Source organism: Medicago truncatula, chromosome 4 (assembly GCF_003473485.1).
Source record: "Medicago truncatula cultivar Jemalong A17 chromosome 4, MtrunA17r5.0-ANR, whole genome shotgun sequence".
NCBI lineage: Eukaryota > Viridiplantae > Streptophyta > Magnoliopsida > Fabales > Fabaceae > Medicago > Medicago truncatula.
Window position 1 is genome coordinate 26956549 of NC_053045.1, and position 15300 is coordinate 26971848.

The window sequence follows — 15300 nt, forward strand, 5'->3', positions numbered from 1 at the left end:
GGTCGCTTGGTTTTACTGAAGTTTGTTCTATCATCCCTGCCTATTTATGCTCTTTCTTTTTTCAAGGCTCCGTCAGGTATTGTTTCCTCTATTGAATCTATTTTAAATACTTTTTTTTGGGGGGGGAGGAGTGCAGACCACAGGAAAATTATTTGGGTTTATTTGCAATCTATTTGTCGGAGTCAGGAGGTTGGAGGTTTGGGGGTAAGGAGAATAAAATAATTTAATTTAGCATTACTAGGGAAGTGGTGCTGGAGGGTGTTGGTAGATAGGGATAGTTTGTGGTTTAGGGTGTTGGTGGCGAGGAATGGTTTACAGGATTGTCACTTACGTGTTGGGGGTCGGGATGGATCTGTTTGATGGCGGAAAATTTCGGAATTACGCTCAGAGGGTTGGTTTAATAGCAATGTTAGTCGTTCTTTAGGTGATGGTGTTGACACGCGGTTTTGGACGGATGTGTGGGAGGATGCGTCGTCGCTTCGAGATAGATTTCATAGGTTGTATGACTTGTCTTTGTTGAAAGGGGAGACGGTGGCAGCGATGCATGCCTTAGGATGGGGCGTTGTGGGTGATGCGTGGAGGTGGAGGAGGAGGTTGTTTGCGTGGGAGGAGGAGTCGTTAGGGGAACTTATGCTTTTACTTCATAATGTTTCTTTACAGGTTCATAAAAAAGATATTTGGAATTGGAAGGCCGATTCCTCTTCGTGCTATACGGTTCGTGGTGTATACAACTCTCTTGTTGAACAGGTTCAAGCGGATAATGTGTTGGAAGTGCCTTCAATTTGGCATAAAGACGTTCCATTGAAGGTGGTGCTTTTTGTGTGGCGCTTGTTTCGTGATCGATTACCTACAAAGACTAATCTTTTTAGGCGAAATGTTGTAAACTTTGATGATCAATTTTGTGTTGGTGGATGTGGTCTTCCTGAAACACCGACCCATTTATTTTTACATTGTAATCTTTTTGCATCGGTTTGGAATTTCATTCTTCAATGGATGGGTGTTGCTACGTCTCTAAATCAGGATGTAGTAGGGCATTTCACTCAATTCAGGTCCTTAGGTGGTATTGCTAAGTCACATCAGTCTATTTTACAGGTTATTTGGTGTGCAACTGTTTGGGAAATTTGGAAGGAAAGGAACAACATGATTTTTAATGATAAACATAGTTCAATTGTTCAGGTGGTGGACAGGATTAAGCTGCTAACTTATAAGTGGTTGAAGGTGAAGTATGCATCTCTTCCCTTTAATTATCATGGTTGGTTGACTAGTCCTTTCACTTTATTAGGCATAGGTTAAACTCCTTTGCTGTTTTCTGCTGTTTTTTGGTGCTGGTTTTGACCTTGTAATTATTGATGTAATACTGTGTTGACTTTGGTGTTTCTTCCTTAGCACACCTAGTGCTAGGAAGGCCAATGTTGTGTTAATATATTTCATTTTAGCCTCATCAAAAAAAAAAATTGTAGTTTTATATTGAAAATAATTTTAACATGTTTTTGTATGGGTAGAGTAATAAATAATTTCATTGTTATTTTTTTGACTACTTTTGTAAAAAAATTAAAATGGATCAAAGTAAAAAATTGAAAATAGGAGCCAAATTGCAAATTTTCAAAAAAATTCGGAGTCATTTAATAATTCTTGGAAATTTTAAGGGTAAATTTAAAAAATCAGAAAAACATGGGGACCAACTTGCAAAATTTAAAAAAAAAATATGAAGGAAGGAATTTAAAATTCATAGCTTTTAGATATCATTTGAAATTCTCTAAATTTAACTTGGACAAAATATTTCGTAAATTTAAATCATATTGAAAATTCTCTCAAAAATAATTCAAACAATGAAATTTACCTAAATAAATAAGTTGAATTTCCTCAAAATTTGCTTTGCCTCAAAATATTCTCTCATTCAAATATACTCTTTAAGTTTACAAATAAAAATAATATAATTCATTGAATTTTATAAACGAAATGCCTCATATAACAAAAAAAAAAAAATTAAAATCATCTAGACTTCACTTACTGTTAAATTTTTTGGAATAAAACTTGTTTAACATCAAATTATTACATAATACATTTTTTGTGGCGAACATAATATTACTTATGAAGGTCGGGTATTTATCCATGATCTAGTTATTCAATTTGATATGTCATATTCTTGTAATTATTTATTTCAAAATTAAATCACATTTTAAATAAGATTTATCCAAGAGATATCAATATCAAACCACAATTCAAGGGCAAAAGTTATAGTGCATAAATACTTCACAATCATTAGAACTAGCGTCAGTGGCGGAACTTCATAGGGACCTGCAGGTGCCATGGTACCCCCCAACTTTTCTATATATATATATATATATATATTAGATTAGGCATACTTGTATCACAACTATGTAGTTGGCGTAATGGAAATGATGTTAGTTTTTCTTGTGTAGGTTGCTGGTTCGACCCTCCCATCCTCTTTCTTTTATATTTTTACTATTTTTTTTTGTTTAAAGAAAAACTCCTATGTGGAATCGAACCGGCATCCCCTACTCTGCAATCAAGCAAAATAAACCACTGGACCAGTTAACATTTATGATATTTCTCTCACACAGTTTAATATATATTTCATACAATTCTATGCTTCTCAAACTACACCAAATCAAACTTCATTTGCTTCAAATATTTCTGTCACTAAAACATAAAACTATCCCTCTCTCTACAATTTTCAACATTCTGAAAAAGAAAACGAAGAACTCAGATGAGTCTTCATCTCTTCCGACCACACATGATGATTCCGGCGCAGTGGTCGCCAGAAAGAGGCGGCGCGGCGCCGTGCCGGAGAACCAAACTCACCCTTTAAAAAAACTAAAGCCATTTTTCAACATCCATTTTCGTTTTAAATCCAAATCCGAAGTCGGATCGCGCAAAAACACAACGAGAAGGAGTAGATCTAAATATTAAAACACAAACGAAATTTTCTTTACTTCACTTGATGTTAAGTCGGTTCGCTCCTCTTCTTCCCTCGTGTTTTCTTCTTCTTCTTCATCGATCCAGTGGCGCTGTGTTGATTGCTATATGTTATTGTTTCGTCACTGTTTGTGTTCACGGTTTCAGATCTGAAGTTGTTACTGGATTCGAAATCTTTGTGATGTTAGAGGGATTTATGGCTGGGAAACTGCTAGAAATCATTAAGTACATCTAATGATTTTGGAGTACAACTCACATAAACCATTTCTTTCCTCCTCCTCCAATTGTGTCAGTCCAAAATTGAATGATGGCAATAACTCTAGGTCCTTAGTTTTTTTCACCTGCTGGAAACCATTAAGTACATCTAATGGTTTTGAAGTACAACTCACAGAAACAATTTCCACAGCAAAATGGTTTTGGCATAATTTTATACAAAACATACTATAATAAGGACATTTGTGACTGTGATTGAACCAAATCAACACTCTGAAATCATCATTGAATTAAAATGATAATTTCCGCGGTTGCAGTGTTGTTTCGTTTTGTTTCGTTTAGTTTCGCTTGGGGGTGTAGGAAACAATTATGTTGGACTACCGGTTAATGGGCTGGAATTTATGCACGGTGCATAAGGATTATGCACCATAACCGCTCCCCAATTCAGGGTACCATAGTTTAGGTTTTTTTTGGTTATCAGTTTCCAGGTTTCTTCTCCTAATGATAATTATATAATCAAAGGAAAATGTTACATAGACACCTTTTAATTGCATACACCCTTTTACACCTCATGTATTAGGAAGAGAGAAGAGAAGAAGAAAGAGAAAGTGTACTTGTGCGGAGTTCATATTGCCACATGTCAGATTTTTGTGTGGATATCAAGGGGTGTATTGCCACCTAAGGGTATTTATGGATCATAACTCATAATCAAATATACATTTTTTTCCACCTATAAGTTTGAACACAAAACAATACCTTAAAAAAAAAGTTTGAACCCAAAACATTTTGACTTTGAAAACATTATTTTCCCCGTCCAATATACGTTCCAACTCAATAAATACAACTTCCGTGGCATGGCAAAATTCAGCAACAAAAATTCTTTAGAATGGCCAACTACCTAAAGAACATAGTTCTTACTAAAATCACCTTGTTGTATACGGTTTTGTTTCAGCAACTATTGTTCCCTCTAGTGGTTAACTCTTATGATAATTTAGCCCTGAATTGTGGCCACTCCATAGATACAACATTTGAAAATCGAACCTGGGTTGGTGACATGGATGACACCAAACTATTCTCTATCATTGAACCACAGACTGAATTTTCATCTATCAAATCCAAACCCAACCCTAACTCTGATTCTGTTAACCAAATTCCGTTTGCCTCAGCACGTATTTCATTTTCCAACTTCACATTCTCATTTCCTTCCGTCGCTAATAGCCCTATTTTTCTTCGCCTTCATTTTTACCCAACATCGTATCAAAACTTTGAAACCTTCGACGCCCTCTTCACCGTCAAAGTTGGAACCAATGTCACCCTTCTCAATGACTTTAACCCCGCACTTTGGCTTCAAAACGATAACAAGACAATCACGAAAGAGTACTGCCTCAAAATGAAACCAACTGAGAAGTTAAATATAACTTTCATTCCAAACACCATAAATCAACCAAAGGCTTATGCTTTCATCAACGGAATTGAGATCGTGTCCATGCCTTCTTTTCTCTATTACACAAACCTCAATGACTCAAATCATCATTTAAAGTTACTTGGCCTTGAAAACATGAAATACAAAATCAGCAGTGACAAAGTGTTAGAGACGGTTTATAGAGTCAGCGTTGGTGATAATCAAGTTCCACGAAGTAATGACACAGGTATGTTTCGTTATTGGGACAACGATTTTCCTCGTTACTTGGAGAAACAATATCCACTAAGTGTATCAAATGATTTTACACATAATCTCAACTATATAAACAATACCATTCCAAACTACACGGCACCAGAAGTTGTATACTTAACTGCAAGAAGTTATGGAATGGATGCGACAAAGGATTATAATGTAACTTGGAATTTTGAAGTTGATTCTGCCTTTACTTATTTGGTAAGATTGCATTTTTGCGAGTTTGATTGGCATATAAAGAATCAAGGTGATAGAGTTTTTCAGATTTTTATAGATGATAATTTGGCTGAACGAAATGCTGATGTGATTCATTGGAGTGGTGCTCGTATGGTTCCTGTTCATAAGGATTATGTTGTGACTATGTACTCTCGAGAAGGAAGCTCGCAAATTAAAAGAGTTAATCTTTCAATAAAGCTACAACGAGCACCAGAAAATATCTACTCAAAATACCGTAATGTCACATTGAATGGGATCGAGATTTTGAAAATAAGTGACAAAAATAACAATCTCGCAGGATCAATATCAAAATCCAATGATCTATCTCACCCGCATCAAGTATTGTCAACCAAAACGTCAAAAAAATATAAGATTGTCTTAGTTTCCTTAGAGATCACCTTAGCTTCTGTTAGTGTGCTTATGGTGGGTTTCACCATTTATTGGCAATGGCGATATCGTGATGAGGATTCTATGGAAGATAACTCGTCAGAAACAAAGAGTGAAGGGTTGCCATCTTTACCGCCCCATTTGTGCCGCTACTTTACAATTGCAGAGATAAAAGCAGCCACAAATAACTTTGATGATGATTTAATCATCGGAGTTGGAGGGTTTGGCAACGTGTATAAAGGTTTCATCGATAAATCCACACCCGTTGCAATAAAACGTCTCAAACCAGGCTCTCAACAAGGGGCCAACGAGTTCATGAATGAGATCGAGTTGCTCTCTCAACTTCGCCACATTCATCTGGTATCCCTCGTCGGGTACTGCAACGGCAACAAAGAGATGATTCTGATTTATGAGTTCATGCAACGTGGTACTCTTTGTGAGTATCTATATGGTTCCAATAACCAACCCCTACTTTGGAAGCAAAGGCTTGAGATTGTATTGGGTGCCGCAAGAGGGCTGAATTATCTTCATGCTGAGGTGAAACACAAGATAATACATCGTGATGTGAAAAGCACCAACATATTATTGGATGAGAAATGGGTGGCTAAGGTTTCCGACTTCGGGTTATCCAAGGTGGGACCAACGGGGATATCAACTACCCATGTCAGCACAATGGTGAAGGGGAGTCTTGGGTATTTAGATCCTGAGTACTATATGCTCCAAAGGCTTACCCTAAAATCTGACGTGTACTCATTCGGTGTGGTGCTTCTTGAGGTATTGTGTGCAAGGCCACCTTTGGTTCGCGATTTAGATAAGAAGACGGCTAGTCTAGTTTGTTGGTTTCAAAGATGTTACGATGAAGGTGTTCCAATTAAACAGATCGTAGATCCATTCCTGAGGGATTCTATCACAAATGAATGTTTGAAATATTACTGCAAGTTGGCGTTGAGTTGTTTGCATGATGATGGGACTCAACGACCCTCAATGAATCAAGTGGTTGTGAGTTTGGAGTCTGTGTTGCAGTTGGTGGTGAGTGACGAAGATAGCCAGTTTGGTATGACCAAAAAAGAGAGAACATGTATGAAAGGTCTATGCTTCTCGAAATTTATGAGTGATAAAGGGAGTGAACTGCATTTTGCGAGATCCCACACCTTGAAGGAGAGCAATGTCTCGGCGAGGGCAAGTACTCATGAACACCCTTTCTCTGAAATTGGTAATCAAAGACCACGATCGTATTCATGTCAAAACCTTAGAGTTTATATTTAGCAATTAATATGGAACACCACTTATAGTGTAAACAAATACTTATAAAAAGTATGAACATATAATATCAAAACTAATAATTTTAGCAGTACAGAAAAGATACGGTATGATCATATATATCTTGATTTTCTATTGAGTTAGGCCATATAATTTAAAACCTAATAATTTTAGCACCGAAGAAAATGTTGTTTGATCATATCTTCATTTTTAAGTAAGTTAGGCTTTACTATTTTTGATCAACTGAAGTTATGATTATGATTTGATTAAAGTTTTAAGGAAATTGATATTTTTTTCTTCAAAATTCTGCTTGAACTACCATCTATTGGGGTTGATCTGCCATCTTCCTGGTCGATTGAGTTGTAATGTGGTGTTAGCTTCGGTGAGGCTGATCGTCAACCCTCGGTGAGATGGAGGGTGGTTGTGTACCTGCACACGCTTCGACCCCCAAGCAAGTGAAGGGTTCAAGATGAGAGGTCACAAGTTTAGGGTAAGAAGTGTCACACCTGACCCAAGGCTGATTCCTGGGTATAAATAGGGGTTACATAGGGCTTGGCTGACAAACCTAATCCTAACAATCGTACCTGTTGGTACGGACGTGGGTAATCCTCGGTCCCGGGGAGCTGCCTTCGGCTTGTGTGGGCGTGGTCAACCCCCGGACCTCATGTTACCCTCGACCCGCACCGTAATCTGGTTGATTTTAGGGATGGCATCATATTGGTGCCGTTTTTTTTATGATACAAATTATATAATTAGAAGCATTGGTATAAAAAGAGAACATTCGTCCAAAGTCTTCTTGGATCGATAATTCAAAGTACTTTAATGCTAACAACAAGGACCCTTGGTCTAGCTTAAAGTTTGCAGTCGTCCAAAGCGGGTGTCATCCTTGAGTGGCCTCCTTTGCTGAATCCAATTATTGGGTGACAATCTCGTTCAGGAAAAAAAGGACCCTCGTCTGTCGTTTTATCCATCCAAGTGGAATGTTTTCCCGGTAGAGAGATCTTGGTATCACCAAATACGCATCTCATCATTTTGAGAGAATATGCTTGGACTTAGCGCACAATGATTGTCCAATTAACGACATCTCTTGGGTGCCATCATGTCTAGAACGTAGTGTTACTTGCTAGGGAGCATTAAAAGAAGCATGGCTTTTGAGAGAGTGTTTGCGCGTGATGAGGAGTTGGCACCTTTGGATCACATTTCGTATATAAGTGAGCTTTTGTTCCTCTCAGTGGGTTTTTCCCTTCCTTGTTCTTCCCTGAACTCTAAGTAAATAGAAATGGAATATATTATGAACAAATTCACTTTCATCAAAAATCAGTAGAGGAAATAAAGTTACAAGGAGAAGAATGCAAGCCAAGTATAGCAACTGTGAGCTTCTTTGCACTCACTAACTTAGTACCTATTAAGGTTTCAAATCTCCAAGCTTAGACTATAAACAACTTCAAGATGAAATGATGGATGGTATTTGATGTAGAAAGGTGGTTTTAGACTCTTGGCGACGACCATTGTTCGAAGGGGATGCTGGAATTGCGTTGAAGGTCTCCCTTTTTCAAAACAGAATTGTTGTCCTTATATAGGACATTGCATAGTTTTATTGATATGCATATGCGCATGTATTATAAAAGTCATGTTAAGAAAGACATATGTAGACTAAATTGAGATTGGTTCTAGTAGAATGAGTTAAACTCTTATAATGTGACAAATCAAGGTTTAATTAACTAAGAATAGTTTGAGTATCCAACAATTACTTTATCATCAATCATATAATGAGCATATATTCAGACAGATTGTTCAAACACACAAAATCCATTGTTTGCGACACTGACTCCTCCATCTATGACAAGATTAAGACCACTAACATACTTAGACTCATCACTTCCCAAATACAAAGCAGCTTCAGCCACATCTTTTGGCACAAGATTAGTACCCTTTAGGTTAGAAAAAATATCTAGAGCTCCACCATCATCAAGCTTAAAGAAATTTGTAACCATCGGAGTCGCAAGAAAATAAGGCGACACACAATTCACCCGAATACCGAATGGCCCAAGCTCGATAGCCGTGTTTCTCATCAGCCCAACAACGGCGTGCTTTGAACTTGTGTAGGCATGTGGAGCACAACCACCAATGCTTCCACCAACACTAGCTGTGTTAATTATGCTACCCCGTCGAGCAGGGATCATTACCCTTGCTGCATGTTTTGTTCCAAGAAAGACGCCAGTCAAGTTTACTTTAATCACATCCTCAAATTCAGATAATTTGTTTTCAAGTATCTTTGTTTTGTTTACACCGCTTATGCCAGCGTTGTTAAACATGATATCTAGTTTACCGTACTTGAAAACGGTTGTGTTCACGGCATTTTCAATGTCTTCTTCCTTTGTCACGTCACAACGAACATAGGAAGAAGACGATTTTTGTAATTCCTTGCAAATAGAGTGTCCTTTGTCGTCTTGGATGTCAGCTATAACGACTTGAGCTCCATGCTCGGAGAAGAGTCTTGCAGTGGCCTCACCAATGCCGCTCGCACCACCGGTGATCAAAGCTACCTTCCCCTCAAGCCTTGTAAATGAATTGAGCATGACAAATTGTAAGTTAACTATAACTTAATTACAGTTCTATAAGGTGATAACCAATTGGGTTTATTATATAAAATAAAATAAAATATCATTTTTAAGAAATAAATGAAATAAGGTGAAGTTGCAACTTGTTTATACCTTCTTAAGGCATTAGAGACCAATGGAACGGTTGACATTGTTAGCTTTTCAAGTTTCTGGATAGTCGAGGAGAAATATAGGTTTGGATCTTCACTTCCTTCAACTATCTTATTGCATCGTCCATTAAATAAAGCCCCAAGCTTTAATCATTTTTTCAATAGTACTAATGTTGGCGTTGAATTATTATGTAGTTGCCTTCGTGGACCGTAGTAACACACGGAACTTATGGACCACATGTTTTAATTTTTAAAAATTATGCAGAAAGTGATGTGTACCAACCATTTACCAATAATGAATGAATGAGAAACGTTAATTAGTGGCCTGTTAAGGAAACTGTTAGAGTCCACATCGGTTAAATAAAAGTGTTTGATGTGATACTTACGCCACCAAACTCTCCCATTAATAGACTAGCTAGTCTTTTGGATTGGGTTCTCTTTATAGACTTAAGTCCTAACAATATTGGTGCTCTCGTTGAGAGTTGGACCACGGAAAGGTTTATATATATTCTAGATTCAGGTGCTCCACCGAATACTGATAGGTGAGTGAAGCCGCCAAAAAGGAAAGGGCTACCATTAGGTCAGTGCCGATAGAGTAAAAGTCGTCGTGGACGTCGGCTCTTAAAAGGTGTGACTATTTTAGGAGTCCTACATCGACTAAATAAAAGTACTTGATGTGGTACTTAAACCATGAGACTCTTCCACCTAATGAACCAATTTTTTGAGTTGGGTCATGAGTTTAAGTCCTAACAGAAACTAATCTCAAAATTTTACATTGAAAAATAGTAAACAAATAGTATGTTCAAATTTTTGAAAGAAAAAATTGTTGTTTTCAATGATAGAAACTTAGTAAGACTTTTTACTTACTTTTTAAATTTATGTCAAAAAAATAAGTCAATAATACTCATGTTCTGGATTAGAGCCCGACCCAGCTCGTTAAATAAATAGACTCGATCATATATAGAGGTACATGTTAAAGAGAGCAATGCTAACGACATATCCTAAAATATCCGTCTATCATCCTATCATTACATGATCAAGATTAGACGACAAACTAAAATATATGTCAGATATTCATCAACAGACTCTAATGGGAGGGGATTCTCTCCTGTGACTGGAGAGTTCAGTGAGATCCTCTCCATTCAATTTTTTTAATTGCAAGCATTTATAATTATTAAAAGGATAATTAAAAGTTCAGATTTTCACTAGAGTATCTAGTGAAATTTTCACTGGAGAGGATCCAAGTTCATGTTTTTCACCACGTCCTCTTGTCTTGAAATCCCATCTATTAAAGGATGCAAAAGAGAAAGGTACAAAATCATGTTTTAAGACACATGTGTGTTTGTTTTAAGTTTATCAAATTTATTCTTAGGAATAACATTCCTTGGAATATAAAGATAGAAATTTTATTCCAAGGAATTTAAGAAAAATATGTTTGGTTAGCTTTATAATATTCCTATGAACTATAAAAATAGGGATTATAATAGGAAAATTATTTATAAATTTATTCCCATCTCCATGGGAACTTTATTCCCACCATTTTTCTTGGAAATTTTTTTCTATTCCCAGGAACATTTTATACACGGGAATAAAATTTAGTAAACTTATACCAAACATAGACATATACATTCCTATCATTTTATTCCCAGAAATCAACAATTATAACTTGAAACAAACACACTCTAATGTTCTAAAAGTAACTTAACATGCAAATCTAATCATCGTGAATATGTCAATGTTGAAGATTGGTTGTTGCATTGCAAGAGAAATAAAAGCAAAACTCATCCTACAAACATCATGCAAACAGCCACTACAAAATAATGGATATAATCAATATCTTTTGTTTTTGTAACAATAACTTATTATTTTTTATAATTTCGAATATGTTAGTTTATATATTGTGTATAGAAATTAGTTCGATTTTGATAAATATCAATTTGTTTGTTAAATGCATCAGATACAACTACAAATTTTGAAGTCATCACTAAGAAAAAGCATTTTCATCGCACATCTATTCACAAAAATTTATTAAAATCAACAGTTCTTGATTTTGATAATATATCTGATGATGAACTTCTGGATATTTCCTAGACTACTTAAGGTACACTATAAAATATATTACATTTACATGAGCTACATTAGTTCTTTGTTTTTGTTTGGATTTTCGTATAAAATATGAGTTGTGCTATATGATACGACATCTTTATCGCACCATTTGCACGACCATGTATATAATTTTTTGACACAAGTAAGATAAAATATTGTTTTCTACCACAAGTAAAATAATATATAAACTTAATTATTTCACAATATGAATTGCATTGACTTGGTAATGGATTACCACAATATTCTCCACCAATAGTTTGGAGCGGTGCTTCTGCCACAAAACATCCTTTTGAAATATTGTAGTGTAATTCAACAAAGCCAAACCATCAGGGTATACATGGTATGCCATATCATACAAAACAAAAACGTTGAAGTGATAAGTTAAGAAAGAGAGATATGGCTAGAAATATACTTTAAAAAACCTGTCGTACCATAAAACATTTTCCATAAAATATATTACATAGTTTGTATCTGTTGGGTCACCGGAGAAGCTCGGGGGACCGTACACATCGAGGCTATAACAACCACTCAAGTAAGAGAGACACCACACTCTTACCTAAAACCTTAAGGCAATGGGTTTATGGGTCCTCTTATTTATAAGGTATTCAACCTTTACTATTTTATCCGATGTAGGACCGATGTGGGACATATAACTCAGACTTGCAAACCAACACCCCCCTCAAGTGTGAGTCTATCTATTCATCATGCTCCCCCTTCAAGCGGAAACTCTTATTTTACCTGTATCGCCGTTCCTGCACAAGGAGCCACTTGCTGCTTGTACCGCCGTTGCGACTTTCTGCACAACCACCGGCTGCCTCGGTCGCACACTTCGTCGAACCGGGGCTCTGATATGGGACATATAACTCACACTTGCAAACCAACATTACGAAGTAATTAATTCTCATGCTATATAATTATTTCCGTAGCAAGAAACCAAACTTGGGAACTAGTTCAACTTCCTAAGAATAAAAAACAATTGGAGTCAACTAGGTTTTCAAAGTGAAAATAAACTCAATGAATGAAGTGAAGTGATAAGGCAAAAGTGAAGATTAGTAGAAAAATGTTTCCTGCAAATAGAAGGAACGGACTTTGATGAAGTATTTGCACTTTTTTCAAGAATCGAAACTATCAGTAGTAACTGTTATATCAAACATCAACAATTGGTTTATACATCAATTGGATGTAAAACCAGATTTTCAAAATGGTCTATGCAGGAAAAAGTAAACATAGATCCACCTCTTGGATTTTTAGTGAAGAATCAGGAAACAAAAGTGTATGAGCTCAGAAAAGCGCTATGGGATCAAGCAAGCACGAAGAGCATGGAACAAGGGGATTGACAAGTTTCTCACTAATCAAACACTTCGAATATAGGAGTATACCAAGTTACCAAGAGCCAGACTCACAACATGATGAACTAACGTTCAAATTCTAATTGAGAGAAGTTCCCGTTCAATGTTGATACAACTAATAAATTGAAAATAGTTTGAATATGGAACCATTACCTTATCATCATTTATATACGGTCGATCTTATCTTATATCAACTATGAACTAACTTATCAATGCGAATGCACAAGTATTTTGCTAGTTATGAATGAATAGATAAATACTTATACGTACGTAACACATATTTAGACAGATTCTCCAAACACACAAAACCCATTATTTACAACCGTGAATCCTCCATCGATGACAAGATTGTGACCACTAACATACTTAGACTCATCACTTCCCAAGTATAGAGCAGCTTCAGCCACATCTTTTGGCACAAGATTAGCACCCTTTAGGTTAGAATAAACATCTAAAACATCATCATCATCATCGAGCTTAAAATATTTCTTAACCAACGGAGTTGCAACAATATAAGGTGACACACAATTCACCCGAATACCAAACCGTCCAAGCTCGATGGCCGTGTTTCTCATCAGCCCAACAACGGCGTGCTTTGCACTTGTGTAGGCATGTGGAGCGACACCACCTATGCTTCCACAAACACTAGCTGTGTTAATTATGCTACCCCGTCGAGCGGGGATCATTACCCTTGATGCATGCTTTGTTCCAAGAAAGACACCAGTCAAGTTTACTTTAATCACATCCTCAAATTCAGATAATTTGTTTTCAAGTATCTTTGTTTTGTTTACACCGCTTATGCCAGCGTTGTTAAACATGATATCTAGTTTACCGTACTTGAAAACGGTTGTGTTCACGGCATTTTCAATGTCTTCTTCCTTTGTCACGTCACAACGAACATAGGAAGAAGACGATTTTTGTAATTCCTTGCAAATAGAGTGTCCTTTGTCGTCTTGGATGTCAGCTATAACGACTTGAGCTCCATGCTCGGAGAAGAGTCTTGCAGTGGCCTCACCAATGCCGCTCGCACCACCGGTGATCAAAGCTACCTTCCCCTCAAGCCTTGTAAATGAATTGAGCATGACAAATTGTAAGTTAACTATAACTTAATTACAGTTCTATAAGGTGATAACCAATTGTGTTTATTATATATATATAAAATAAAATAAAATATCATTTTTAAGAAATAAATGAAATAAGGTGAAGTTGCAACTTGTTTATACCTTCTTAAGGCATTAGAGACCAATGGAACGGTTGACATTGTTAGCTTTTCAAGTTTCTGGATAGTCGAGGAGAAATATAGGTTTGGATCTTCACTTCCTTCAACTATCTTATTGCATCGTCCATTAAATAAAGCCCCAAGCTTTAATCATTTTTTCAATAGTACTAATGCTGGCGTTGAATTATTATGTAGTTGCCTTCGTGGACCGTAGTAACACAAGGAACTTATGGACCACATGTTTTAATTTTTAAAAATTATGCAGAAAGTGATGTGTACCAACCATTTACCAATAATGAATGAATGAGAAACGTTTTTTTTGAACAATTAAAAATGAAATATATATTAACCGCCAAAAGCAAACTCCACTAGCACAAGGTGTGCCAAATGAATTACTTTAAAAACAAACAGTCAGACAAGTATCCAAAAACAAACCATTAAGTGATGCCCAAACATTGAAAGGGACTTGAACACCAACTATCTGTACCAAACCTAAAAACAACATTTTTGGCTTTCAACCAGGCTAAAGACTTATATTTAACTTTATCTAACAACCTGGGAATAGAAGTTACAACATTATTAAAGAGTCTGTTATTACGCTCATTCCATAAAACCCAAATGCACAAAAGCCAAATAAGCTGAAGGAAGGCGCGAGTTGCTTTGCCACCACCTGACAAGTTCACAAACTGGAGAAAATGATTTGGTAGAACGTTGGTTAGTGGCCTGTTAAGGAAATTGTTATATGTAAATGTGCTAAACAATAGCCGGCCCTAAGTTTTTAGTGAGAGAAACTCTGTCTTCTCTCTAAGTTTTCTTCCTCTTTCGCTCATCGAGGAGGGGTGATTTAAGGTCAATTTTTGACCTAGAATCACCCTCTGCATCTTTTTTCCCCTTTCTTTTAATCTAAATTAGTGATTTTCACATACATCAAGTTTTTCGTTCGTGATTTCGTCGTCTTAATTTGACGTTGTGCTGTTCGTCGTCTTGTGCAGCGTTGTTTGATTTCACATCCTTTGTTGTGCGGTGTTCGTTTGGTTCGTATTGAAAGATTAACTTCAGACAATCAAAAATTCAATTAATGATTTGGGCATCAACGTTGCAGATCCAAAAGCATAGGTATTCTGGTGATTTAGATTTCATCATATTATTTGTAGGCATTTTGCTATTGTACGTTATTAACTTGGGTGTTGTGAGTTTGTTTGCAGATTCACCCTATATGTTTTTA

The 15300-nt window shown here is 36.4% G+C and overlaps 3 protein-coding genes across 3 annotated transcripts; 1 reads left to right on the top strand and 2 right to left on the bottom strand.

Moving 5' to 3' along the window:
* Window positions 1-4039: 4039 nt before the first annotated feature.
* LOC25492246 (receptor-like protein kinase FERONIA) lies at window positions 4040-6697 on the top strand. Its single transcript, XM_013600328.3, has one exon. The coding sequence runs from the start codon at window positions 4040-4042 to the stop codon at window positions 6695-6697; it is 2658 nt and encodes an 885-aa protein (XP_013455782.3).
* Window positions 6698-8380: 1683 nt separating this feature from the next.
* LOC25492247 (secoisolariciresinol dehydrogenase) lies at window positions 8381-9566 on the bottom strand. The gene is made up of 2 exons (XM_013600329.2): window positions 9406-9566; window positions 8381-9250 (listed from the first exon to the last, which is right to left on the bottom strand). Exons 1-2 carry the CDS (start codon window positions 9441-9443, stop codon window positions 8473-8475), a joined length of 816 nt encoding a protein of 271 aa, XP_013455783.2. The 5' UTR covers window positions 9444-9566; the 3' UTR covers window positions 8381-8472.
* Window positions 9567-12914: 3348 nt separating this feature from the next.
* LOC25492248 (secoisolariciresinol dehydrogenase) lies at window positions 12915-14240 on the bottom strand. Its single transcript, XM_013600330.3, has 2 exons — window positions 14080-14240; window positions 12915-13918 (listed from the first exon to the last, which is right to left on the bottom strand). Exons 1-2 carry the CDS (start codon window positions 14115-14117, stop codon window positions 13138-13140), a joined length of 819 nt encoding a protein of 272 aa, XP_013455784.2. The 5' UTR covers window positions 14118-14240; the 3' UTR covers window positions 12915-13137.
* Window positions 14241-15300: the final 1060 nt, after the last annotated feature.

Bases quoted from the DNA above. Each gene is read 5' to 3' on its own strand.
- LOC25492246 (XM_013600328.3), top strand. From the start codon at position 4,040: ATGGCCAACTACCTAAAGAACATAGTTCTTACTAAAATCACCTTGTTG.
- LOC25492247 (XM_013600329.2), bottom strand. From the start codon at position 9,443: ATGTCAACCGTTCCATTGGTCTCTAATGCCTTAAGAAG. The intron at 9,251-9,405 runs GTATAAACAAGT...TTCATTTACAAG, and splicing joins GTCTCTAATGCCTTAAGAAG to GCTTGAGGGGAAGGTAGCTT.
- LOC25492248 (XM_013600330.3), bottom strand. From the start codon at position 14,117: ATGTCAACCGTTCCATTGGTCTCTAATGCCTTAAGAAG. The intron at 13,919-14,079 runs GTATAAACAAGT...TTCATTTACAAG, and splicing joins GTCTCTAATGCCTTAAGAAG to GCTTGAGGGGAAGGTAGCTT.